Source organism: Mesoplodon mirus (genome assembly GCF_964341445.2).
Source record: "Mesoplodon mirus genome assembly, chromosome: 3".
Taxonomy (NCBI): Eukaryota; Metazoa; Chordata; class Mammalia; order Artiodactyla; family Ziphiidae; genus Mesoplodon; species Mesoplodon mirus.
In genome coordinates, this window is record NC_138978.1 from 2,013,427 (window position 1) to 2,040,183 (window position 26,757).

The following is a 26,757-nucleotide window of genomic DNA, read 5'->3' on the forward strand; positions in this document are numbered from 1 at the left end:
CACGTCCGGTTCTCGCGCGGTGCCCACCGAGGCCCTGGACACCTGAGAATAAACATCCACTTTGCTGCTCAGTGACAGTTTAGCAGGACACATGATTCAAGGCCATGACATTCAAATTTCGACATCTTTTCTTCAACACTTTGAAATCAACGTCACCATCTTGTCGCTTTCCGTGTTTCTGCTGTGGAGTCACACGTCACTCCCGACGCCTGTCTGTGTTTTCTGGGCGTTGCAGGATTTCTCCTTGCCTCTACTATTCTCTAAGTGCTCTTTGGACTATAGGGCTTTTTTATTTTGTTTTATTTGCACTTTGAGTGCTTTCCATCTGAGATCCTCCAGCTTTGGACCTGAGAACTTGCTGTTTTGTGTCCATGGTTTTTACCTTCTTTTTCTAGGACTTCAGGCACACGGGTGTTAACACGTCCCTTGTCCATTTCTACCGATCTTTCCTTTGTATCTTCTCTCTCTCAGCCTCCATGCTGCCTCCTGGGAGTGTCCTGAGCTGGAAAACCCATTGTTCAGCCTGATTCCTGCCGCCCTCCCTCCGACTCCAGCTCCCATACGCTCCCGCTCAGTCCTGACGCTGGTCCTTCTCGGCCTGCTTCTTCCTACATCACGTTACCACCACCATCCCCAACCTCTTCCAGGGTATGGATTATATTTATGTACCTCAGAGTCTTAACACGGTGGCCCATTAATTCGGTTTCCTCTGCTACTGGCTGTTCACTAGTTGTCTAAGGGCACAGGGCTTTCTAGAACCCACCCTATTCGGCCCCATGAGATCCTTCGCCCTTGGAGGCATCAGCTACCTGGGCTGGTGCTGGAGGGGAGGGGAGAGGGGGTACAGCCCAGACCTAAGTGTCCGGCGTGACAATCTGGGTCCAGCCCTCTCCATTGGCTCTACCCTGAAGATAGGGCAGGGGTAGGAGTAGGGGGGCACCCAGGGTGCCCCCAACAGCACCCCTGCCCTCCTCCCCTCGGGGCCATGCTTCCCCCACGCAGGCTCTAGGACTCAGCGCTTCCTCGGTCTTGGGGCACCATGCCCCTCTAGAGCACTGGGAACTGGGATAAACCCCAACTTTGCTTGTGTGGCACCCCCTGTCCCCAGAGGGGCACAGGGGCCAAACGGGCCTCTCTGGTCAGGTGCATTCATGCCGGCAGGCCCAGAAGGCCACCCCGCGGGGCCCACACGAAGCAGTGAACACACAGGCCTTGAGAAAGTGGCTGCTCCTTTCTTAACTTACTGGGTTTCACATGGTACTGAAGCGCCCACCCAGAGGCCCCTCAAGGCCCCGCAGTCCCGAGTCAGGGCTTCCCGGGCTGGGCAGGAGGCGGGAAGCCCTCCAGCGCCCAGGGGTGCAGTGGGCATGTCTGGCTGCCCATAAATACCTTTCCATAAATACGGCCAGCTGTTTCCAGGTAAACAGGCTGAGCTGCAGCAGTCCCAGGGCTTAGCACCAGAAGCACCTGCTCCGAGGGCAGGGGCCTCACACCCGCACCTGCACCCACACCTGCCCACAGTCCCTCCCCAGGGCGCCGGTCGGGGGGCTTCCTGCACACTGTGGTCCCCGCGCCGGTGCCCCGGTGCTGCAGAGCCCGGCCGGGCAGGGCCTCCCTCCTCGTGGCCAGACGATCCTTGCAGCTGCACGACTGTCCCCAGGCCTCGGAGACAAGAGCAGGGTGGAGTCCCGGCCCCCGACGTCCCTCCTCAGTGGTCACCAAGGCCCCTGGGTCCTCTCAGCGGCCCCTGGGAGACAGGCCTCGGCGGGCACTGCCCCCGAGCTAGTGCTTCTCGGCGCTGCTGCTGAGCCCGGGGCCGTGAGAGGCTGACGGCGAAGCCACTGAAGGGCAGGAGAAGAGCAGGTCAGCCCCGGGGCAGGCGCAAACTCTCCAAGTGTTCAGAGCTCTGGGCTCCGGACTCCCCTCCCGTCCTTCCAGCGCCAGCCCGACAGAGCGGGGAGACAGCCCAGCCGCTCCTCCGCAGCCGCCCCCGACGCCTCCTCTCCGAGGTCCAGATTCTGGAATGCCCGCCACCCAGTGGGGCCCAGATCACATGTAAGTGCCCGATCCTCATCCCTCCTCTGGCCTTAGTCTGCTGGTAACGAACACGCGATGCCACCAAATGCCACCCTCCTGGCAACGTGGGGATGCCCCCGGCCCCCTTACCTGGGCCCAGGGCTGGGGCTGGGGTCTCGGGGAACTGGGAGGGCCCACCTGAAGGCAGACAGACACGCTACTGCTCCACCCTTTGGTGGGCAACAGAAACGGGGCAGCGAGGCCTGCAGGGACCCCCAGTCCCACCCTGCATGGCCTCTCCCCGCCTCACTCCTATGCAAGTGATGGGGCTCTCCCGCTCCCCAAAGGAAAGTCCCCAGCCCTGCCTGCTGGAAGAGGGGCCAGGATGGGGAGGGACCAAGCAGGGTCCGCTCCAGGACAGGGGGCAGCGAGGCCCTGCCTGTCCTCCTTCCCAGCAGGGCTCTGCTCCAGCAGACGGGGCCTCAGGCAGGTGAACCCCCAGCTCCTGACCCTGCTGAAGGTCAAGGCCGCCCAGGACGCCTGCGGCGCAGTACCACACATGACCACCAGGTGCCGCCGTGGACAGCGTTCATCCCAACACCAGCCCCCCAGGTTCTGCCTCCACCTGCCCCACCCCCACGCCTCTGCAGGAGGTGGGACCCCCCCCCAAAGGTGCTTAGCAGTTTGGGGCCAGGGCTGCCTTGACGAGGCTCGAAAAGATGCACACACAATATGAAGACCATGTCTGGGGTCCCCAAGCCAAGGAGCCCAGACTGGAATCCCCGCTCACAGCCTGGCTCCCCCTTCACCCCACCTCAGGGCCTGCCCGGCACAGGCCCCAAGCCAGCCTCTGGCCTCGCTTGGCAGACACGACCTTTTGGTGCTGCTTCTTCCCAGGAGCAGGCTGGGCCTGGGGGAGGTGACCAGGACACCAGAGGGGCACAGCTGGCTGGAGGGGCAGGGAACCCCGAGATCTGCCTGCAGACAGTACATTCCCCCAGAGGCTTGAGGGGCTGAGAGGCCACGGTGCCATCACGGCACCTTCCCCGACCCTGCCCGTGGGTGCACACAGGCACATGTATGCACTGGAGCACAGGCATGCCGTGAAGCACACGTGCGCATGGGAGCGCACACAGGCACTGGCACGCACACACTGGGACACACGCAGGTGCTAGTGTGCACAGACCGGAGCACACACCTGTGCTACTGCACACACGTGCACAGGTGCACCGTCGTCGTGCCCTGGTTCACACACATGCAGGGCGAGGAACGGGTGGGGCGGTGGGCTGTGTCTGTGCCCACCCACGCTGGATCACCCAGCCCTGCCCGTGGGGTCTCCACCCTCTGCAGTTTGAGCCCACCCCAGCCGCTGTCTGGGCCTGGAGTCAGCAGGGCACTGCAGGCTGGCCCACGGCCGAGTCCGGCCCCATGGTCCAAGGGCCGGAAGGTTCACACTTGGCCCGTCAGAGGCCTGCAGATACCACAGGCGCCGCGCTGGGTTGGTGACCTTTGGCCCAGCCAGCACAGAGTCCTCCCTCTCTCCCCCGAGCCTGACTCACCCTGCTGGCACATGGGCCCCATGTAGCCGTCCACGCAGTGGCACTGCCCACTGACAGCGTCGCAGTCAGCCCCACCCCCGCAGGAGCAGCGCAAGGCACAGCCTGGCCCGAAGAAGCCCCTTCTGCAGCCTGAGGGCACAAGACGCGGGAGAGACGGGCCTGAGTGCCACTCCTGTCTGCCTGGGGCCGGGACCCCAGGCTTCGGGCCACCCTGTGGGGAATGTGCGGGAGCAAGGACCTCAGGCCTCAGCTTCCCTGTCCTGCAGGAGCTCTCACGTGGGAAAGCACCAGGCACCAGGCACCAGGCACCAGCCCAGAATCACTGCCCGCCTTCCCGCCCAGCCCCCGGCTGGCGAAGGTGAGCTGGCGGTCAGGGATGCTCCCTCCAGGGCGACGCGGCCAAGAGCCACGAGGACGTGTGTGGAGGTCCCAGGGCCGGCGCCTCCTCCCCTGGCACGTCTGGGAGGCTGGCACGTTTCCTTCCCACCTAACTGGGCCCTCTCTCTAGGACTGCAGCCCACGCCCAAGGGAGAGGCTAACCGGGGACTCAGGTGGGGGCCAGAGGGCAGGACGGGCCTTGACAACCCCGAGCAGGAGCTCCACGCTGGGGCCCCTGCAGAGGGACGGGTTGGGCACGGTGCCCAGGCCACAACGTGGCACAGATGGGGCTCCGTCAACACGGTCAATACCACTGACAGAGACCCGCACCCATGCCCCCCACCAAGCGGGACCCCAGACTCACCCAGGTCACAGGTGGCCCCCGTGAGCCCCGGGGGGCATAGGCAGTGGCCGGTGACAGGGTCACAGGGCACCCCATCCTCGCAGTCACACTGCTGGTTGCAGCCTTCTCCAAATGAGCCTGGCTCACACCCTGGTGGGGGCAGTGGGCTTAGCATCACCTGTCCCGTACCCAGGGTGAGGGGCCGGATGGAGAACGTGGGCTCACGGAACACTCACCCTTCTCGCAGAACTGTCCGCGGAAGCCGGCAGGGCAGAGACACCTGCCACTGACGGGGTCGCAGGGGGCGCCGTGCTGACACTCGCACGTCCCCCGGCAGCCAGCCCCGTGGAAGCCAGGGGGACAGGCTGAGGGAGACCCGGGTTGGAGCTCCTGACTCAGTTTGCCCAGAGTTAGCAAAGGACCGGGTCAGGGGCCCAGCTCTCCCGTCCTCCCACCCAGGCCCGGCCCTGAGCTGGGACCTCTGCCCCGGGAGCCCCACCGAAGCTGGGGTCAGGCCTCATCTCATCGGGCCCCCGCGGGGAGTGACACGGAAAGCGGAGGAGCGGATGCCAGGACAGGGGCCGACCCCACGACTCACGGTGCTCGCAGGCCTGGCCGTAGAAGCCGGGGCTGCAGTGGCAGGCGCCCGACGAGGGCTCACAGGCACCGTGGTTATGGCAGGAGCACTCCAGGAGGCAGGCGGCACCGTAGCGCCCAGCGGGGCAGGCTGGGGAGAAGGCCGGCGGGTCAGCCTCCTGCCACGGGAGAGCAGGGGGCACGGGGCTGGCCCCTGGGCACTAGCCTGATCCGTGTGAGCCCAGCAGCCTCGCCCGGCCCGACGGTAGCCTGCGGCCCCCGCAAACGCCCTCGAGCTACGGCCCTCCTCGGGAGCCTAGGGCCCCCCACCCCACCACCACCACACCGGGTACAGCCTCGCTCCCCTGCAGGCACCACCCCTCCAGCTCACACGGCGATGTGGCCCCGTCCCAGACAGACACTCACCCAGCTCGCAGTGCAGCCCCGTCCAGCCCAGGCCGCAGGAGCAGTTGCCGTTGGCGGCGTGACACAGGCCCCCATTTCTGCAGGAGCACACGTGCTCACAGTTCACACCAAACCGGTTCTGGGGGCAACCTAGGGACAGAGTCGGGCGCTGCTCAGAGCTCTGGCCCAGGGACGCACCCCACCCCAGATCTGACAGTCATTCAACAAACACTCCCCGGGCCTCTGAGAACCAGTCCCTGCCCCTGCGCACACACGTGCCAGGAAACAACAACAACCACATCCTGCCCGTTCATCTATCCTCCACAGATGCCGGGCCTGATTGGCGCTGAGGATAACACAGGACGAAAGGGACCAGGGCCCTCCAGGGGCTGTGAGTGCCTGCCCAGCTGGCGGGAGGGGGTTAGGGAAGTCTTCCTGGAGGTGGTAGCACAGAGGAGGCTGGGCAACCCTGCACCCCAGGTGGCCCCTGTTCACATGCTGATTGACCCATGGCTATGTCCTTCCCTGCGGGCCTAGGGGAGTGTGACCCGCCCCTTGATGAGGACCAGAGGGCGGCAGGGGGTTCAGACCTACCAGGGTGCGGGGCCAGGCCAAGCAGGGCCTTGAGGACCATGCATGCCATCATAAGCATGAGCCCCACCACTGTCCCCAGGGACCGCCCCGTCTCCCCACCATGGGCTGTGCTCCAGGCCTCCCTCTCTGTGGGCTCCCTGGCCACTGGGCCCGGTAGAAAGGCCAGAGGGAACCCATCCCGAGGACATCAGCCAGAAGGCTGGCTCTGTCCTCAGACGAAACAGCCGCCTGACCCCCTCCTGCTGGGGTGGGGGGCTCTGGGTCAGAATGGGTTCATCCCCCATTGGCCACAGGAAACTGGACAGGTCACTTGATGGCCTGAGCCTTGGAGTCACAGGTCAAGGCAAGGCATGGGATGCTACTGGATGACCCGAGTGGGCACTGCTGTCAACACAAGCTAGACCCTCACTTCTCATCCTCAGGACACTTGGGGGATTCACGGTGGGGACGCAGTTCTCCCCCAGTGCCCCCAGGGCTTCACCGCATCACCCGCCCCCGAGGCTGACGGAGTGACACCCATGAAATACCCAAGGCAGCAGGGGGCGCAGCCTCTCACCATGCTCACAGCGGACGCCGGTCCTCCCGGGGGGGCAGGAGCAGGTGCCGGTCACGGGGTCACAGGCCGCCCCCTGCCCACACCTGCACACGTGGGCACAGTGGGGGCCAAAGCGGCCGTGTGGACAGGCTGCCAGGAGGAAATGGGAGGGTGGCCACTCCAGGCTGGATTCCCCCTCTCTGCCGTGTCAACCGGGGACAGGGCGGGATGGGCCAGGGAGGGCGGGGTGGGGAGAGTCCCGTGTCTGCCCAGATGCGGCAGGGCTGCCTGCTGCCACGCCCCCTGCCCGCTGGCTCTGCTGGGGGCCGGCCGGGCTGCGGAGGCGAGCGACAGTGAGTCACAGCGGCCCCCGCCCACCCCGCCAGCCCAGCCAGGATTCCAGATGATTGGAAAGGCCCCACCTGGCTCAGGGAAAGGCCCTTCTCTCGGCAGGACACCCAGCTGGCCTCTGCGCGGCCCCTGGTGGACACGGCCTGAGCGGGGGGCACAGCACACGACCAGGCAGAGCTGGCCGGCAGGGATGCTTTGGTCTCACGGAACCCCCAGCTTAGCCCAGCCTGCAGCCAGGCCCCGGGGGGCGGGCCCAAGAAGGGGGGTGGTCAGGGGCTGGCTAAGCCTACCCACCAAGGCGCAGGGAGGAGCTGCCCCCGCCCGCACCCTGGCCGCTCACCGAGGCCACAGTCGGTCCCGAGGAAACCAGACGGGCAGTGGCAGGCCCCTGTGGCCGCGTCGCAGGAGCCCCCGTTGAGACACCCACACAGCTGCTCACAGCCGGGCCCGAACCGCCCGGGCGGGCACCCTGCAGGGGGAGGGGCCAGCTGCCAGGGGCCAGGGGGGCCCACAAAGCCCCCGACCTCCCACCTCCCACATCATCCTTCCCGAGGGCCCAGCGGGCAGCATGGCAGCACTTACGTTGCTGGCAGCCGGCACCGTGGCAGCCAGCGGCACACGCACAGGCCCCCGAGGCAGGGTGGCAGGCCTGGTTCTCGCCGGGGCACTGGCGCTTCTGCCCACAGCTCTCCCCAAAGGCACCGGGCGGGCAGGCTGGGGTGAGGAGGCAGGGGGTCAGTGCCGGCCCTGCCTGGAGCGGGCATCCTCCCGGGAGTTGCCTCCCGGACCCCTTCCTGGGGGTAGGGATTTGGGGCCCAGCACAGGGGCACGTGTGGCCTGAGCCACCCACTGCCCCGGGGCCCGCCCAGGTTGGTCACCTACCCTGCTCACAGCCGGGCCCAGTGAGGCCTGGGGGACAGTGACACTCCCCGGTGACGTGGTGGCAGGCAACGCCGGGTGGGCACTGGCAGCACTGGGCACAGGCCTCTCCAAACCAGCCGGGCGGGCAGGCTGCAGGGAGGCATGGGCCCGGAGGGGTCACCGTGTGAAGGGCCCAACCCCACCCGGAGCACCAGCGGAGCTGGGGGCTCGCCATTCTCACACCGCCAGCCCCTCAATCCCGGCAGGCAGAGGCACGCCCCGGTGACGTGGTGGCAGGCGGCCCCCCGGCGGCAGGCACAGTTCTTACAGGGAACCCCGAACGCGCCCTTGGGACAGGCTGCGAGGAAAGAGGCGGGCAGGCGGGCGGGGGGCTGCTTGGGGCGGCTCCCTGGACAGAAGTGGGGAGGCCCCGGGAGCTCAGCCCACAGCCCTGCCCTCTACCCGTCAGTTGCCCACCCCGGGGAGGCCTCCACACCCTGGCGTGAGCCGAGGCCACACTGGAGGGGGCCCTAACCCGTCCCACTCACGGCTCTGGCACTTGTCCCCAGTCCAGCCGGCCGGGCAGAGGCAGTGGCCTGTGTGCCGGTCACAGAGGCCGCCGTGGAGGCACCCGCAGACATGCTGGCAGCCAGCTCCGAAGAACCCCGGGAGGCACTCTGCAGAGGCGGGGACAGGTGAGGGGACCAGTGAGGGTCCAGCCCTGGAGCAGGGCGATGCCCCTGGGACCCAGGACACCCCCGCCCCGCCACTGCTTCCCGCACCCAGAGCCTCGGATCCCGTGTCCTTGGGAAAGAGGGGTGTCCAGTGGGCTGGTCACACTGCAGGCGACACCCCAGGACCCTGACCCCCAACTCCAGGCAGCCACAGGGGGAGGGGCCTGCACCAAAGCACACCGGGGCGCTGGCCCTGGGTTCCAGACCCCCAGGGTCCCTCCCTCCTCCGCCCGCCCAGCGCTCACCCTTCTCACAGGCCAGCCCAGCCCAGCCCTCGGGGCAGGTGCAGTGGCCTGAGACAGGGTCACAGGTGCCCCGGTTCTGGCAGAGGCAGGCATGCTGACAGTCCTCACCGTAGAGGCCCGTGGGACAGGCTGGGGACGGAGAGAGAAGTGACTTGCAGCATCCCCGCCAGCCAGGCTCGGGGCCTGAACCCTTGGAGGGCCAGCCCACTGGATCTGCAGGCCCGCCCCAAAGGGCAGGGACCTAGGGCTGCCTCTAGGACGACCTGCTCCAGGGCTCCCCGGGCCCACCTGCCCAGCCTCCGGAGGCTCAGGGCTGAAGGGTGTGGTCCTAAGCCTTCCTCCCCGCCCCAGGTGCCCCATGGCGGGGGCATGGGCCCCCGCCCTCCCTGCCCTCCATTCCCAGTGAGCTGTATGTCCACCTCGCGCCCCACACCATGTGACCTTGCACGGCCCAGAGAGGAGCATGCGTGTTGCCTGGACCCAGACTCCTGGGCAGGGCTCACTCTGTAGGCAGGTGGGCCCCGTCCAGCCAGGGCCGCAGCGACACTGCCCATGGACAGGATCACAGGAGGCCCCATTAAAGCAGGAGCAGGCCTGGCTGCAGTTGTGGCCGTACGTGTGGGCTGGGCAGGCTGCAGGAGAGAGGGGCGGTCAGGAGCCGGGGGGACGGACCCCAGGAGGGGCTGCAGCAGATGGTCCCGGGCTGCTGTGGTCCATCTGCCCCTCCCTCTGGTCTGGGCACCAGTCAGGGTGGCCACAGATAAGGACTGACCCTAGCCCTAACGGGCAGCACCCAGGGCTGATGGGGGCCTCACGCACTCTGGGCACAGCGGGGACCCCGGCGGCCAGCAGGGCAGAGGCAGGCGCCGTTCACGGCGTCGCAGGGCACCCCGGGGCTGCAGTCACAGGCGCGGTGGCAGTCCACTCCGAAGAAGCCGGCCGGGCAGGCTGCAGGCAGGGGGCGGTGATGGGAGATGGCCAGGGGTCATGGGTCCCCTACCCACACGCCCGGCCACCCCGGCCTGCACCCTGGCTCACCGCGCTCACAGAAGGTTCCCCTCCAGCCGGCCGGGCAGGTGCAGGCCCCGCTGACATGGTCACAGGCTGCCCCGTGCTCACACTGGCACTGCCGCCCACAGCCCGGCCCGAAGTAGCCCTGGGGACACCCTGAGACACCAGACCATCAGCTGTGGGGACGGTGAGCCTGACCCAATCCTCCCCAGGTCTCCACTGCCACCGGGCCAGGGCCCGGGACTGTGGGGCGGGAGGAGCCCCTCCATACCCAAGGCCTCTGCACCCGTCCCCCAGCTAGGAACCGAGCCCGGAGCCCTGGGGAGGAGGGAGCCCCAGGCCCACCCGGACCCACCCACCCGGCCAGGGCAAGGCCCTCGTTCCTTAGCAGACACTTTCCTCCCCTTCTCCCGGTGCCAGGGGTCCTGTGGGGCACAACCGGCCCCACCTCTCCCTGCTGCGCCAGGTGGGCCTCCTGTTGGGCCCAGGCAGGTGGGAGGGTGGAGCCTGGCCCAGGCTGGGGAGGGAGGGGGGTGGGCTCAGGCGAGGAGACGCCCTGTTTGTCCGGGGACAGGAGGGCAGGACTCGGTCCCCGACACTTGGGCACGTGCACGTGCACGTATGCATGCGCGTGCGCATGCGGGTGCGCGCGTGCGCGTGTGCGGGCCGGGCCGGGACTCACGCTGCTCGCACCACGGGCCCACGGAGCCGGCCTCACACAGACACAGGCCGCTGACGGCGTCGCAGCTCCCGTGGCTTGCGCTGCAGTTGCACGTGTGGCTGCAGTCGGGTCCCCAGTGGCCGCTGTCACAGGCTGCGACAGGGGCCGGGTCACCCTGTGCAGGTGACCACAGCCACGTTGGGGTCCAGGGCCCTCCCCGGGGCCTGGGCGGAGGCTTCCCCAGGGCAGGGGTGCTTGCACACCAGGCTGCCTACCTCTCTGGCAGCTGAGGCCGGTCCACCCTGGGGCGCAGCTGCAGCGGCCAGTCACCGGGTGGCAGAGCCCATCGTTGACACAGGAGCATCGCATCTGGCAGCTGGGCCCAAACCAGCCTGCTGGGCAAGCTGCAGGGAGGGCGGGGTGAGCGTACTGGGGCCAGGGGACACGGGGCCGGGGGCAGGGGGACACAGGTACGGGACACAGGGGTGGGACACGGGGGTCGCAGGTGGGGCCGAGGTCGGGGCGGCGGGCACTCACTGTCCTGGCAGCGGCTGCCCATGAAGCCGGGGCGGCACAGGCAGGCTCCGGTCTCAGGCTCACAGGAGGCACCGTGCTCGCACGCTGGGCAGATCTCCTGGCAGCCGAGCCCCCAGTGACCCTCAGGACAATCTAGCCCCACCACAGCCAGTCAGTCTCCCCTGGGGCCTTGCTGGGCCCCTCAGGGAGCAGGAACTTCTGTTCCCACCTGAGCTGTCCCAGAGGAAGGAGAGGAACAGGCACGGGAACCCCCAGCCTCCTCATGGGCTGCAGGCTACAGGGCGTCCACCTCCAGAAACGGAGCCCCTGCCCTAGAACGGCTCAACAGGCAAAAGGGGGGCACCCAGAGTGAACAGGTGCCTAGAGGACAAGCCACAGGCCCAGGGAGGGCTGGGAGCCGCTGGTCAACCTGTCTCCATGGCTGACAGTTCCTAGTGCGAGCACCCTCTGTGGGCATGGCCACAGGGCAGCCACAGATGCCCACGTCCAGACCCAAGGCTGGTTGGTGTGAGCTCTCACAGTTGCTGTGGACTGGCCTGGGGTCTGCAGGGCTCCAGGGCTGAGGTCAGGGTTCCCCAAACACAGCCCAGGGCTGGGGTCCCCAAACACAGCCCAGAGCTGGGGTCCCCAAATGGGATCCAGGCTGGGCTCCCCAAACACCGCCAGGAGTCATGCAGCCCAGGGCAGTTAGGAGACCCCGGCACAAGGCTGCCACTCACCTGCCCCACAGTCAGCCCCGGTCCTCCCAGGAGGGCACAGGCACCGCCCCGTGACCCGGTCGCAGGGGGCACCCTCACAGGAGCAGGAGCCCGAGCAGTTCTTGCCGAATGTCCCAGCCGGGCACTCTGCGGGGGGTGCGGGGGGGGCCTCAGCCACCACCACGAGGAGCTGCCCTCCTCCCCTTGAGGCCCCGCCCCACCCCGCCCCCGGCACCTGCCCCCGGCACCTGCCCTCTGCCCCACCAGCGTTGCTGGACACAGCCGCGGTCCCCTGGGTGACGAGGGCTGTCACGGGAGTGGGCAGGAGACGGGGGGCACACGGCAGGACGACGAGGGGCCTGTTTTGGCTGACCCGCTTTGGGGGGCGGCGGGGAACGGCAGCCTGGAGACCACAGGCCAGCAGGGCTCGGGAGGCGGGCAGCCAGGGCCCTAGAGAGCGGGGCGCAGGGCTGGCTCTGCCTTCCTCCCACTTTGGTGCACCCTGGGGACCCCCTGCTGGTCCCCCCCATGTTCAGGAATGAGAGCGGCCAGGCGGCTCTGGGCCCACAGCAGGGCTTCGGGAAAGAATGCAGGGGCCACGGAGCCTCGCCCCACCTGTGAGGGCTGCAGTGGCTGCTCTGGTGGCCTTGCAGGGCACTGCACCAGACCTCACACCTGCCCTGGCTGGGGAGGCAACGCGGTGGAGGGAGGGCCCTGCCAGCCTCAGCACCGTGTGGCCGCCCCAGTGCTGCTGGAGGGAAAGCTCCCAGCTCAGGAAGGCCAGCACGGCACCCGGAGAGGGTGGGCTGAGGCACCCTCCACGCCAAAGAATCAGAGCCCGCCCAGCACCCAAACACCCAGCGGGGCTGAGACTGAGGTCGCTCCCTGCCTGAGGGGCGTGAGGTGTCAGGGGGTGGGCGGGTGCCAGGCCTGGGGTCTCCCTGGGCCCTGAGATGAGCTCTGGACAAAGGACACACCCTGTTGAACCGCTGCCGTGAGGGCCCATGCTGTGCGGGCACAGGCCCGCCCACTGGACCGCAGGTGCAGCGCAGGGCACGCACCAGGTGGCCAGGTGCAGCGCACGCACGCAGGCACCCACGCAGTGCGGACCGGGGCGGGCAGGGAGGCCCAGCGGGGCCGGATGGAGCTGTCCCGCCACCTAGGGGAGCCCCCGCTCCACTGACTGGGGCAGACACGTGTTTGGGGGTTAATACTTTCCAGACCTAACAGCAGTGGGGAGCCCATTATTGCTGTAAAAAATATGTGTGTCATTTCCTGTGGCTCATCCTTGGGGCCCTGGAGGCTTTTAGAGAAAAAAGGAAAAGAAAGACAAAGAAAACCAGCAGGGAAGCGCTGGGGGTGAAGGCCCTTCGGAGTCTCAGCACACAGGCCGCCAAAGAGGGCAGGTGCAGGTGTGCTGGGGCTCAGGGGGAGACTGACCCCTCGGCTGGGGCTGGGCAGTGGCCCCCAGGCCGCTTAGGGGCAGCTGGGCGGGCAACTCTGGCTGAGGGGAACTCGAGCCGCTGCCCCGGTCAGGGTCACACCAGTCACACCACAGGCCCCCTCGGCTCCCACCTGCCCCCCGGCTGACGGGTGAGGACGGTGTGCCAAGGGAGGTCCCAACCTGCCTGCGCCCCGTCGGCGGCCACGGCAGCCCCACTGCTCAGAGCGAGGGCTCCCCCATGTAAACGAGGGGCCCCCAGCCTCCAGCCTCACCCGTGCTTGGTGCCCACTCATGCTGCCCCCCGGCCCGGGCGTCCACGTGGAGGGCCTTTGGTCACTCCCCGCGCCCCACGCCGGCACCTCCGGCCCAGACTTCACCCCGAGCCACCACCCTCGGGAGCAGCTGCCTCGGTGCCGCTCTCGCTCAGACCCACCAGGAAGGAGCCCCCTGGCCCAGCTTCCAGCACAAAGCTCACTTAGAGTATCCTGTGACAGAGTGAGTGAGCAAGTGACAGAGGGAGGGGACGATCTTGGAGAGGCACTGGCCCTTCTCCAGGCCGCCCTGCTCGTGCGTGCACGTGCACACACACACACACACACACACGCACGCACGAGTTCCTGCCCTCTCGGGTGCACAGAGACAGGCAGACCTGTGGCTGAGTCACCACCGCGTGACCAGGCTGGGGACATGGCAGGTCAAGGTGCTGCCAGGACCAGCACTTACGGTGCCTGGCGCCCAGCACGGACCAGACGACCTGCACCCCACCCGCACACCAGGGCTGGCCGCTCACCTTGGCCGCAGTCCTCCCCCTGGTAGCCAGCAGGACACTGCTTCCCACACTGGCCACTGATGGGGTCACAGGCCACGCCCGGGGGGCAGGTGCACGCCTGCCGGCAGCCTGGCCCAAAGAAGTCCGGCTGGCACTCTGCAGGGGGAGAGGGGAGAGGGGTCTGCAGGGTTCCGCCGGCCCTGAGGCCCTCCCTCCACAGCCCTGCACTCACCGTCCTGGCACCGCTCGCCCCTGAAGCCCGCCTTGCAGGCACAGCTGCCGTCCCTCCTGTCACACGTGCGCGTGTTCCGCTGCTCACATTGGCACTCCTCCGAGCAGCCCGGCCCGAAGGCCCACGGTGGGCAGGCTGCACCCCAGAACCAACCGTGAGGGGGCTTGCCCCCTGCGAGCGCCCACCCTCCCCAGCCCAGGTTCTCCGGCCCCATCCACCGAGCTGTGTCTGGGACCCCACGCAGAGCCGCTGGTTTGTGCCCATTCCACAGATGAGAAACAGGGTCTCAGAGAGGCACTTCCCAGCCAGGAAACGCTCGGGATCCTCACTGCCTCCCTCTATACAATCCTTCTACAAAGAGCTGCTAGGATGCAGTCTGATTGCTTTTAGCTGCCTCTCCCATCCCAGGTGTCTATGGACACAGAGAGGGGTGACCCCACCGGGGGCTCAGGACTTGCTGCCAGGAATGTCCTGGAGCTTCCGAGGGAGGCCTGCCCCTGTCCACGCTCAGCCCACCCACCAGCCTGGTTGGGGCTGGCACCGCCCACCCGGACAGACGCCCTGGCGGCCAGTGCAGTCCAGAGGATGTGGCTTTGAGCCCACAGACCCCACACCCAAGCCGGGGCACTTGCTGAGCTCCCGCATCCTCATCTGTAAACGGTGACAGTCCAACACAAGCTGGACCGCGGACAGCAAGCACCCGGCCCATGCTGTGGCCCCGCCCCCCGGACACGGACGGCCAGCGGGCAGTGGGACTCACCCAGGTGGCAAAAGCGGCCATAGAGCCCCGGGTCGCAGAGGCAGGCCCCGTAGAGGCGGTGGCACCGGCCCCGGTTGGCACAGTGGCACTTCTTACCACAGTGCTTGCCGTAGAAGCCTCTGGGGCAGCCTGGGGGAAGGGAGCCTCTTGACTGCCCACCCGGACACGGCCCCCGCCCGAGGAGATGCTCCAAGGGGCCCCAGGACCAGCACAGGAGTCAGGAGAGGCCTGGGCCACCAGCAGCCTGAGGACCCTGCACCCCAGACAGTGAGGGTCCTGGGAGGGGTGCAGCAAGGGCATCACGAGGGCAGAGCAGCAACGAAGTGCACCCCATGGATGCGGCCATCTGCCCTGGCTGGCCCGTGCTCCTAGGTCTGTGGCCTGGATGGCGGCCAGAGGGGGACACCAAGCACGTCCCCAGCACACACGTGGGAGTCGCTCAAAGAAAGCCCACCCTCGTCTGACCGGCACCTGTAGCGTCCTGACGTCTGTCCCTCGGTGGTCACCTAGCCTGACCTCTGGACCTCACAGAGGGAAGGACACGGGCCCAAGCTCAGGGGGCCCAGGGCCAGGAGCAGGAGCCCGAGGACAACCTGGACAGGGCTCAGGCATTCCTTCCCAAAACGCTCCCCTCCAGCTCTGCCCTGCCCCCGTCCTGCCTACTGAAGGGCCTCAGGGAGCTGGATGGTGACCCCAAGGTACGTCCACATCCTATCCACCAGGATCACCAGGCGGGGCCATCCTGCACTGTCGGAGCAGGCCTGACCCAACAAGTGTCCTTAGAAGAGAAAGGAGAGGGAGGCCGGAGACAAGAAGAGGAGGCCACAGGGAGACAGAGGAACAGACTGTGGGGAAGCAGCCACGAGCCTGGGGCACCTGGAGTCTAGGAGACTAGTACGGGGCCCTGAGAACTGGGACGAACGTCCTCAAGCTCACCTGCAGGGGCACACTTTACCCACAGGACTCTGACTGAGACCCGGTCTCCAGGAAGCCACACCACGTCATGAGCAGAAGCACTAAAATGCAGGCGCTTTATCTGCCGGCAGTCCCCCGGGTCCGTTCAGGGCCCATCACACATACAGCACCCAACAGGCAGTGGGCTTTCAGCCTCGGCAGAACAGGGATGGCAGATCGCAGGGGAAGATAGGCAGGGATGCTAACCAAGCCGAGAAGGTGACCAGAGGGAGGGGGTGAAAGCCCTGCCTGGCCGCCCTGGGACTTAGAAACCTGCCCCCCCAGCGCTCCCACGGACCACCCAGGCACTGGGGACAGGTCCACTGATTGCTGCCATCTGCTGCTAAGGCAGAAAGTCCTTGATATGTTAGCTACATTCGCCAGCAAAAGAAGCAGAAACTTAAAGTTCTGAAGACTTTAAGATAAAGCATCAAGCACCTGGGAAACTTATGTGGACTCTAGTTCCTCCAGAAATGTTGCAACTTCCAAGTTAAAAAGGATGGTAATGTCGTCCCATGCGGCTACAGCCCAGGCGTGCTCCCTTCTGCAAATCCCACCCAGTCATCATATAGCTCTCCTTGAATGCTTCCAGGAACAGGGAGCTCCCTCCCTCCCTGGGGATCCTGTTACAAAAGTGCTATTCTTCCAAGTCCTCACCACCTGCTGTAGCCAGGCCCCAGGAGAATCATCAGATGTAGAAAACTCAATGCCTCTTCCACTAAAGGGTCTCATCCTTCCCCCAGAAGGAAGGGGACTAGGAGCTGAGAGGTAGTGCCCACCCCTCTCCTCCACCCAGAGGACAACCCTGGAGGCACAGGAGGGGCTGCACCCACCGTCCTCACAGCGGGCTCCACTGACACCCGGAGGGCAGCGGCAGGCCCCCGTCACAGGGTCGCAGGTCCCGCCGTTCTGACAGCTGCAGGAGAAGCTGCAGTTCTTCCCGAAGGTGTCTGGGGGACAAGCTGCAGGGGACACAGAGAAGCACAAGGGTCACTGGCCCGCAGGAGGACTCGGGGCCCAGAAGCCCCTCCAGAGACACTGAGACACCCTCCTGGGGGTCGAGCCACCCAGTTCAAAAGCAACTTCCCAGAGCAGCACCCGATGGCACTCATGCTCCCTGTCCCTGTCCACAGGCATGGCAGACATCTCTAATCAATTGTCACATCCTCTCCCTCTGAACTCCGACACGCCCACCTTCTCAACCAGCACTTTCAGAGTGGGTCACTGGCAGACCCCCTCAGAGACGGTCACTACGGCCCTTGAGACTACTGGGGTCACTAGGCAGGGAGTGGACAGGCTCTGGACAGAGCCTGCGAAAGCAGCTTTCAAATGTGCTTTGGCTACCAACTTGGTGCGTGGCCTGGGGAGGTGACCTCTCCCCTCTGGGACTCGGGCATGACTGGCCCACCCGCTCACTGCTCTTCATCAGACCCCTTTATGTCTTAGTTGTTGGCTTGTCGCCGGACCCCCGTCCACCATGACATCTGTGAGGGGCAGACAGCAGGCCCTGCTAGCCCCTGGGGTCTCCCAGCGCCTAGAACAGGGCCTCGCAAGGAGCAGGAAGCCAAGAGACCCTGAATAAACGAGTGAATGAGTGAATGGATGGACCTGTGGAGCCCCTGCCCAGGGCCGGCGGAGAGGCGTAAACTGTGTGTGCTGTGCAGGTCCTGGGGCTCAGGGGCCCCGCCCACACCCTGCCCTCACAGCAGCCTCACCCTCATTGCAGATGAGCCCGGTCCAGCCATCGGGGCAGTCACAGCCACGCAGGCTGGGGAGGCAGGTCCCCCCATTCCTGCAGTCAGCGCAGGTCAAGCTGCAATCTGGGCCAAAGGAGTCGTACAGGCAGACTGGGGGACACAGTGGGAGAGGGGCCTCAGAGCCTGACCCCTGGCCCTGGACCCCGCCCAGCATCAGGCCAGAGAAGGGGACACAAGGGATGTCCTCAGGCTGTGAAGGCACCACGTGGGCGAGCGGAGACGTGGGACCCAGATGGGGGGCCGGGAAGGGCTCTAAGCAGAGAGCTAGTGGCCCCATCCCAGGCTCTGCCCCGGGCGCGCCAGGCAAACTGACCAAGTAGCTTGGCCTCTCTGCACCTTGGTCCAACGAGGCCCTCACGGGAGCCCTTCCTCACACCCAAGACCGCAGGGTGGGCAGCAGCCGGGCCGAGGGGGCGCTGGTAGAGAAGCCCTGGGGACGGGCGACCTCTCACCAAACTTCTCCTGCAGTGTATGTTCGGCCCGCGCCTCCTCCTCCTCCTCGGCCCCGATGTAGTCATCTTGGAAGAGGTGGGGCAGCTTGTCCTGGAGCATCGCCACGTGCGGGAGGGGCCGTACGAGGGGCAAGTGGCCGTCCAGGCCCACCTCGGGCATCTCCAGGGCTGGGCGGAGCACAGAGGGCCCTGAGCCCCTGCCGCCCCCCTGGCCTCCCCGGGGTTGGACTCTCTGCCCCTTGGTGCCCAGAAGCAGCTCCGGGCCTGAGCCCCACCCCGGGGCCCCTCCTCACCCCAGCCACCCAGGACACCCCTGCTGCACTCCTGACCCTACTTCTCAGGACAGAGGAGGCTCCGGGCTCTGAGGCCCTGACCCATGCCACGTCTACCCCGCCTGTCCCGGCTCCCATGCTGGCCCTAGGGACCCTGAGCACGGAGTGGGTGTGGGGACAGGAACAGCTCTCTGGCCCTCTGGATGCTGCCCTCAGTCCTGGGAACCATGTCCCTCCTCTCACCTGGGCAGGGCAGGAGCCGACTCCAGGGCCCCTGAGTAACACCCTGCCTGGGGGCGCCTGTCTGTCCGGCCCCTCCCCCCAACCCTGCTGCCCCCGGCCTGTCCCACAGCAAGAGGAAGGACAGAAGTGAGGTCTGTCCAGCCGGGAAGGTGGGGTCCCCGTGGTGCCCAGCAGAGACTCACGGCTGCAGCCCCGGCGGTCCTCGTCCAGCAGGTAGCCGTCCTCGCAGGAGCACTGGAAGGAACCGGCCAGGTTTGTGCAGCGGTGCTCACAGCCGCCACGGCCGGAGGTGCACTCGTCCACGTCTGTGGGCAAATCCAGGGCGGCTGGCGCCTGTCCTCCGGGGGTCACAGTCTCGGGGGCCCCTTCTGCCCCAGCCCTGCCCACTGCACAGGGGCCTGCTGGGTGATACCCACGCCACAGCCATCCTCCTGTCCCCAGGGTCAGAGGGACGGGGTGCACTGCCCGAGGGAGGCCAGGCTGGGAGCAGCCAGGGGTGCAGGCCCAGCCCGAGAAGAAGACAGCGACCTCAGGTGGGGGAGGGAGTGGGCAGGTCCCACAGCCCTGCCGATGGCAGGTGCCCAAGCAGCACCCACTCCCCAGCCAACACAGCTGCCTACCGCGCACACCTGCACACACCACGCGCACACCTGCACACACCACACGCACACCTGCACACACCACACGCACGGCTGCACACACCACACGCACACCTGCACACACCACGCGCACACCTGCACACACCACGCGCACACCTGTACACACCACACGCACGGCTGCACACACCACGCGTACACCTGCACACAACCACGCGCACACCTGCACACAGCACGCGCACACCTGCACACAACCACGCGCACGGCTGCACACACCACACGCACGGCTGCACACACCACGCGCACGGCTGCACACACCACGCGCACACCTGCACACACCACACGTACACCTGCACACAACCACGCGCACACCTGCACACACCACGCGCACGGCTGCACACATCACGCGCACACCTGCACACACCACACGCACACCTGCACACACCACGCGCACACCTGCACACACCACGCGCACGGCTGCACACACCACACGCACACCTGCACACACCACACGCACACCTGCACACAACCACACGCACACCTGCACACACCACACGCACACCACAGTGTTCGGGTGCTACTCCCGGCACGTGGGCATCCGACCGAGTGGCTGAGCCGAGGTGGGGGTGTGGCGGGCGCTTGGCAGGGTGGGCCGCAATGCTGCCTCTCACTAGGCCCCTCCTGCCACTCCCGCCTCCACCCGGGGCAGGACTGGGGGCGATGGGAGGGCGCGTCCTCGTCACGGCAGCAAACCCAGGTGCAGACCCAGGGCGGCAGCAAGTCCCTGACTCGGGGGTGGGGCGCTCGGGAGGGAGGTGGCTCGCACCAATGCACGTCCTCTGGTCCTCGTCCAGCTCGTAGCCGCGGGGGCAGGTGCAGACGGGCCCGGTGCTGCTGTGGCTGCAGCCGTGGGAGCAGCCGCCATTGTCCGCCTCGCAGCTGTTCACTATCTCCATCTCGATCCCTGTGGCGAGACCCACCACAAGGGACGTGGGACAGGGGCTGGGGTGAGACCCCGAGCCGGCATGGTCCTCCCGGCCCCAGCCGCTGCCACTCTGCTGGGAAATAGGCAGCACAGAGCTCCTGGGCCAGGCGGGCTCTGGAACCCTCTGTCCTCCTGGGGTCTCCCGTCCTCCTCCCACCCTCCCGGGGCCCACACGCAGCCCCCAAGCCCAGCACTGCCCTTGATTGACAAGGAATCTCTGCCCCTCGGCCAAAGCGAGCTGGCAGCCGTGGCGGGCTGGGACTGGGGAGCCATGTGGCCCCACAGGCACCTCCGCGCCCCGTGCTGCTATTGCCCACTGTCCACTCACGGTAGCACTGCCGGCCATCGGCACCCAGCTCGTAGCCTGCGTTGCATACACACTTAAAGGACCCATGCGTGTTGAGGCAGCCGTGGGCACACTGGGCCAGGCCTGTGGCACATTCATCCACATCTGGGTGGGAGACATGGAGGGGGTGGGGGGCTCTGGGCCACTGGCCTGAGAGACTCGCCCCCAGAGGTGGTCTCTGCAGAGGGGTCAGGGCCCAGGGCCCCAGGGCCCTCTCCCGCCTTCCCTCTGAGCACCTGTGTTTTCACCATCACACTCCAGGTGTACAGCCGAGCTCCCTCCCAGGGTGAGGAAGGCATGGCTGGAAGTCTGGGCTCAGGCCCCACCAGCAGCATCAGGCGAGGGGCTCTACCTCTCTGAGCCCGCGGTCTCTGAGGTGTGCATGTCCCGCTCTCGCCAAGCCTCCCCCCATCCAGGGCCAGGCACAGGAGGGGCCTTTTACCACCAGCCTCCGGGGGGCCATCCGGAGAAAGCGCACGCTGACATCGAGGGAGAGGCTACCAGCTTCTTCCCCGCAGCCACGTGGCACTGGCCTCAGGGACACCCCAGTGTCCCCGACAACTGCTTTGGTCCCACCCCTAAGAGTCCATGGGACGAAGCTGACCCTCAGCCCCGTCTCCCACTTCACCCTCTGAAGCCACCTGCATCCAGAGTGCCGGGACGTGCCCGTCACATTGGCAACGATGCCTAAAATGCTTTCCTGGTGGTGACATGGAACCACAAGCTTCCACCCCTGCGGGCCCCGTCTCTCTGATGGCCATCCGGCAGGATGCCTGGGAAAATGACCGCTGCCTGCCCTGGACACACCGTATCGCTTCAGAGTTACGGGGGATGCGCACAGACCCCTCCCCAAGGCTGCTCGTCCAGAGCCGCCTGTAAAGGGAGGAGCAGGGACACCTGAGTCCCGTGACTGGGCGCACAGCGGAGACCCATGCAGCCAGGAGGCCGGAGCGCGTTCTAGAAACGCTGCGCCCGACCGGGCTCTGGGGTGATGCTAAATGTGCCCACTAACAAACAAGCTGTAGAGACACCTGGAAGCCGACACGGGGATGCCACCCGGGTCGCGGTGACGCTTCCTCCTCTCTCCTCCCTCACCCTTTCCTGTTTCCCTAACGAGCAGGTACTACTTAGGTAACACGAGAAACATACAAAAATAACAAGGCAACCTGAGATCTGCCTTCCTGCCGACATGAGACTCTCTCTGGGAGCAGCTCCTTGGGTTCCTGCCCCTCCTCTCCACCCTCCACCCTACCCTGCCCCCCAGCCCCGGAGATAAACCTGCATCATGGCAGGTCAGCCAAGGGTGACAACAGGGGCCGCCCCACGCCCATAGACCGGTGCAGGGGGATGCAAGGAGGCGAGCCCCGCACAGCTGACCTGGACCAGCCCGAGGGCAGGGAGGGCGTCTTACCTTCGCAGGCCTTGCGGTCCGCTGCCAGCCAGTATCCTGCGTGGCACTCGCAGTGGGCAAGGCCCCGGAGCGCCCGGCACGTGTGCATGCAGCCGCCGTTCCGGTCCGTACATGGGTTCCTCCCTACGGTCGCAGCCAGGAGGCATGGAGGCAAAGGCAGGAGATGGGGGGCTCTGGCAGTTCGGGGACCTTCTCCGGGGCCTCTCGTGAGGCCCCCACCCGGAGCTCTCACCCCTCCTGCTCTGGCCTGACGGGCTGGGCAGTGGACTAGGGGTAAGATTAGCCCCAGGCATCCCCAAACAACTGCAGAGAAGATAGCAGGGCACCGGCCAGGCCAGCCCTGGTCAGGCAGCGGGCTCACGGCCAGCTCCCCCAGTGCCTCTTCTTCTGTGGGAACCCCCAGCCCCGTGACCCTGTGCCACTCTGCCCTCATTGCTGGCTCCAGCCCCTCAGACCCACACTCCTGACCCGGGAGCCAAGAGGCCGGGTAGGGTCAGGAGCTACTCCCTCAGCACCTGCCCTGCCCCAGCCCCCATCTCCAGTTCTCAGGGGTCTCCCGGACCTGCTCTACCTTCTCCATCAGAAGAGCACCCCCTTCCATGACAGGCAGTCCTGAGACCCCAGGGCAAGGTGTCAGACGGGGCCTGAGCAGCCCCCTCCGCCCAAGGGCCAGGGCTGGAGTCCCACGTGCCCATGCCAAGCCCAAGGTGGGCCTCAGAACTGGGGGACATGCAGGATGCCCTTCCTTTTCATCCCTGTACCCCTATCCTGAGCTTCCTGCCCCCCGAAGATGTGTGACCCCAGAGGACAGCCTGACAGGCTTCCTCCCTGGTGCCCGCAGGGGCTGGACGATGCCCCACAGCCTCTTGGCAGCCAAGGGGCCCCTGCTGCCCCTGAGGTCCCCCTCCAGCACCAGCAGCCAAGCAGGGAGGGGCTCAGGCTGTGGGGTTCCCAGGCAGGTCTGTGGGTGCGTGAAGAACGGGGGTCCCAGTGGGAGTCCCAGCCCTGGTCCTCCCCCTCCCGCCGGCTGGTGGCCACTCACGGGTGCAGCGCTTGCCATCCTCCTGGAGCTGGAACTCGGGCCGGCACTGGCAGCGGTGCTGGGTCACCGTGAGCTGAATGCAGTTGTGTTGGCAGCCGCCATTGCCCACGGCGCAGGAGTTGATGGCTGGGGACCCGAGAGGAGCCAGGTCAGCCCAGGACGACGGCCTGGCCCCGGGCAGGCACAGAGCACCTCCTGCAGGAAGACTCCGGGCCCCTCCAAGCCCCTCCTCCTTTCTGTCCACATCCCAGAAGCAGGGGCTTTGAGAGGGCGACACTGTTCCTGTCCGGTTCGTGGGCCTGGCTTTGCTTCTCGGCCCACACACAGGATACACAGGGCCGTGGTCCGAATCTGGATCCTCCGGCCCAGTCTGCCCCAGGACTGGGTGTAGGGAGGCACCGCAGAGCAGGCCGCCCACCCCGATGGAAGCCGAGCCCCACCCAGCACAGAATGCAAAACACCGGGGTTCCCTAAGCGCCAAGGCATCCAGGGCTCAGAGTCCAAGCAGGCTGGGAGGCTCCCTGGAGGAGGTGGCAGGCCAGCAAGGGCTGGCGAAGACCCCGACATTCCACTATCTAGGTCATCAGGCCAGGCCAGAGGGGCAGGCGTGGGCCTCCGTGGACGGCCACCATGACCTGCAGGCCTGGCCCCCAGCTCCTGACGGACCAGTGCAGCTCCTGCCCACCCCAGGCCAGGCCCCACCCCGACCTGACCTCACACAGTCCCCACTCCTCCCAGCAGCTGTGGGGACAGCACTTGGTGAGGCCACAGAGCCAGGGACCTGCATCCTGCTCCCGGGATGCCAGGGGTCCAGGTGCTCACGCTCAGGCGCACACAGGGCAAGGCTCTTGCGGGTGCCCAGGTACTGAGTGGATGGGCTGGGGCTGTGCCTGGTGGGGGGGGGCACTCAGAGAGGCTGGGCACCCAGAGAGGGCACCTGGGCTCTGGTGCCTCCTTCAAGTCACTGGTAGCGACCTCGTGGTCAGGGAGGGACAGGCTCTGTGCTCTGGAGCAAAGCTTTGAGAATGTGTTACTGTCTGTGCCCTGGGGAGGCGTGGACCACTGCCCAGCGGGCCTGGACCAGAGCAAACCTGAGGCCTGGTACTAAAACACTGCGACCGCCGGGGGGCAGGCCTTCACCCCCAGATGCCATCTGTGCTGTCATCACAGACTGCAGGGCGCCACTGGCCTCAGGGCCCGAGTTTGGAGAGACCATTTATTGTCCTGGGTTTTGGGGGCCAGGAGTGGCACGCCCCACACCACTGACGCCAGTGGGTCTGGGAGCAGCCGGACGATACGCGGAGCACGTGAGCAGCCTCAGGGCTCAGAGCAGCCCAGGGCCACACTGTCTGCCAAAAGCAGAGCTTCCTTCAAAGCAAGTATGTTCCCCCAAAGTCAAGACACGGCACTCACGATCCTGCCAGTTCCCCACATGGGGCGAGTGGGTGAGAAGCCTGTGCCCAGGTCCCCTTCCGGGGCCGAGCCAGCCCTGCTGGGGGGCGGAGGGTAGCCAGGGCGGCGGGGCCGGCTCTGTCTCCTGGCTGCACCTGGCCCTGCCACGTGTCGGGGAGGCGCAACAGAGACACGAGTCCCAGGTGGAACGGAGGCAAACAGGGCGGCCACTGTCTCACACCCCGCTCAGCCTCTGGGCCCCCCGTCCAGCCACCCACCCCCGACTCTGTGCTGACCCCCGAGGCCCCGCCTGCCTCTCCTGAGATAGCTCTACTTAAGGCACGGCCATCAACTCCAGAGAGAGGCTTCCAAGCGTGGCCTGAGCCGGCCCATTCCTGGGGCCCCTTTTGTGTTCACACCAACTGCATCCCTGCTCAGAGCTCATCATAGGAATCAGAAGCCCTTCCTGGCAGCGCCGGGCAGGCACATCGAGAGAGGGGCTCGGAGCCCCGGGCAGGGCAGCCGGCTGGGCAGACACCACAGCAGCAAGGACGACCCACAGAGCTGTGGCCCTGCTGGAAAGCAGCCCTTCCAGACGGCAGAGCCCCAAGACGGGCCCAGGGCAACCCAGCTCCGGGCCCACAGGAGCCCACCGGGGGAGAAACCCCAGGCAGGTGGGGGCTACGGAGGGGTCCGGCTCCCCATGCAGCCTCGCACCCTCCCAAGCCTGTCTCTCACTGCTCTGCTGCACAAGTCCCAGCGTTCCAGATGCTCCCAAGCTGTGCACACGAGGAATGGATGCCCCATGCCATCACCTTGAGCATCCTGTGCCCTGGATTGCCGGAAAGCTGAACAAGGCAGTTTTTCTCAGGCGTTGGGCAGTGCAGCTCAGGAGAGAGCCAGCCTCTGCGTGACCAGTGCCCAAAGCTGGGGGTGAAGCTTCCAGGCCCCTCGGGTCACTGTGAGACCTGGCCATGGAACCCACATACCACTGACCCATGCCCGGGTGGTCCCGCAAATCAGAACCAGGCTCAGACCTGAAGCAAAGTTGACAGCCCATCAGAAAATGGGAGACAAGGGGTTTCCATAGCCCCGAAGGGAATTAATGTTTAATTAATTGATGTTTGGAATTAATGTTTGTATCCCCCTAAAATTCATATGTGTACTCCTAAATTGCAACCACCGATGTGGCTGTATTTGGGGGTAGGGTAATTAAGGTTAAATGAAGTCATCAGGGTGGGGCCCTGATCAAACAGCATTTGTGTCCTTATAAGAAGAGACATAAGATCTCTCTCTGTCTCTGTCCCCGTGGCCATATGAGGGGATGGCAGGAGGGGCTTTTACCAGGAACCGAACTGGCTGGCACCATGATCCAGAACTGCCAGCCTCCAGAACTGTGAGAAAATAAGCAGCTGTTGTAGAAGCCGCCCAGTCTGTGGTACCTGTTGCCGCAGCCTGGGCTGACTATTGCACCTTCACTTCCCAGTTTGCAAATGCCAAGGCCAGGGGACTCGTGGGTTCTAACAGAGCTGGGCTACAACTCCACTTCCACTTCCACTTCAACGAGCAGGAGTTGGTCTAGCCGGGAGCCAGTGGTGAGGCATCAAGCTCCTCAAGGGGAGTGGGGCCTTTCCTTGAGCAGGAAACTGGACGTTCTAGAAATCAACTGTCCTACAGGGTGGAGGGCCTGCTCCATCCATGCCAGCGGTTCTCCACTCCTGGAGGTGCAGGTGGCAGCACCTGGGACCTGGGCACGGATTCAGGGCTGGAGCCCAGCAGCAGGTGCGTATGAGTGCCATGGAGGAAGCGGCAGGTGGGGGCTTGGAGAGCTGACCTCCAAGGCGGCTTCGCTGGCAAGGCCCTGGTCTCAGAGCCCGGCAGGCCAGCCTGCCCGAGCTGGTCAGCCGAGGGGCTGTGCCTGGCAGGCCGGTGGGGTGAGGACAAGTATATCAGCAGCGTGCCGAGCCCCCCATCCCACTCTGCTCCAGACGCCAACCCCAGCCAGCGGTTTTGGAGCAGGCTCGAGGGCGGCTTCGAGGGTTTTGTAATTACTGCCCTCAACTGGCTTGGCTTCTAGGTCCCAAGAGCCTCACACCACGTGGGGTCAGTAGCAACCTGCAGCCCTTCCTTCTAGGAAGCCCTCTGCTGGTGACAGGGCCAGGACGGCGGGACAGGAAGCGGGTGGCCCCCTGGCTTGGCCAGGAGGGGAAACTCCCCTGGGCCCTGCCCACTCCTGCCCCCCTCGGCAGCCCTCGCTTTGCCTACTCTGATTTGTGCGTCCTGCCCCCCGCGCCCACCCTCGGGCTGGGGCCTCCACATTGCACGGGGACACGGTTCACCCGCAGCATGGATGCACTGCCCTGCCCACGAGCCAGGGACTGGCACCGTCCCAACATCACAGACTGCCCTCCACCAACTGCTCCTGCTCCCCAGGCCCAGCCTGGACCCAGGCCCTGCGGCTGCCCTGCCCAGTGCCCGCCCACCTCGGATGAAGCACTCGCAGGCGAGAACCCAGGCTCTGCGGCCCCGGCACCCAACCCATGTCATCCACACCTCCCGCCTCCCACACCTCCCCTGCCCCACGCCGCTGCTCCAATC

At 66.2% G+C, this 26,757-nt stretch overlaps 1 protein-coding gene across 5 annotated transcripts in view; it reads right to left on the reverse strand.

The window, feature by feature from the left end:
- Positions 1-1,695: 1,695 nt before the first annotated feature.
- Positions 1,696-26,757, reverse strand: part of MEGF6 (multiple EGF like domains 6) — a 37,477-nt gene continuing 12,415 nt past the window's right edge. Inside the window, exons 3-33 of one of the 5 annotated variants that reach the window (XM_082613817.1) lie at positions 22,768-22,893; positions 21,726-21,848; positions 20,297-20,419; positions 19,810-19,947; positions 18,570-18,692; positions 17,873-18,040; positions 17,379-17,510; positions 16,497-16,625; positions 14,710-14,838; positions 13,950-14,084; positions 13,739-13,873; positions 11,526-11,651; positions 10,807-10,938; positions 10,545-10,673; positions 10,291-10,422; positions 9,645-9,764; positions 9,417-9,545; positions 9,101-9,229; positions 8,598-8,726; positions 8,167-8,295; positions 7,640-7,768; positions 7,340-7,471; positions 7,098-7,226; positions 6,428-6,556; positions 5,299-5,427; positions 4,895-5,023; positions 4,533-4,661; positions 4,318-4,446; positions 3,576-3,704; positions 2,167-2,214; positions 1,696-1,841 (exon numbers count right to left, since the gene is read on the reverse strand). In XM_082613817.1, the coding sequence (XP_082469943.1) occupies positions 1,783-1,841; positions 2,167-2,214; positions 3,576-3,704; positions 4,318-4,446; positions 4,533-4,661; positions 4,895-5,023; positions 5,299-5,427; positions 6,428-6,556; positions 7,098-7,226; positions 7,340-7,471; positions 7,640-7,768; positions 8,167-8,295; positions 8,598-8,726; positions 9,101-9,229; positions 9,417-9,545; positions 9,645-9,764; positions 10,291-10,422; positions 10,545-10,673; positions 10,807-10,938; positions 11,526-11,651; positions 13,739-13,873; positions 13,950-14,084; positions 14,710-14,838; positions 16,497-16,625; positions 17,379-17,510; positions 17,873-18,040; positions 18,570-18,692; positions 19,810-19,947; positions 20,297-20,419; positions 21,726-21,848; positions 22,768-22,893 (3,887 nt within the window). In that variant the 3' untranslated portion in view covers positions 1,696-1,782. Of the gene's footprint in view, positions 1,842-2,166; positions 2,215-3,575; positions 3,705-4,317; positions 4,447-4,532; positions 4,662-4,894; positions 5,024-5,298; positions 5,428-6,427; positions 6,557-7,097; positions 7,227-7,339; positions 7,472-7,639; positions 7,769-8,166; positions 8,296-8,597; positions 8,727-9,100; positions 9,230-9,416; positions 9,546-9,635; positions 9,765-10,290; positions 10,423-10,544; positions 10,674-10,806; positions 10,939-11,525; positions 11,652-13,738; positions 13,874-13,949; positions 14,085-14,709; positions 14,839-16,496; positions 16,626-17,378; positions 17,511-17,872; positions 18,041-18,569; positions 18,693-19,809; positions 19,948-20,296; positions 20,420-21,725; positions 21,849-22,767; positions 22,894-26,757 lie in introns of all 5 variants that reach the window. The other 4 variants (XM_082613816.1, XM_082613819.1, XM_082613818.1 and 1 more) reach the window with 4 other exon arrangements.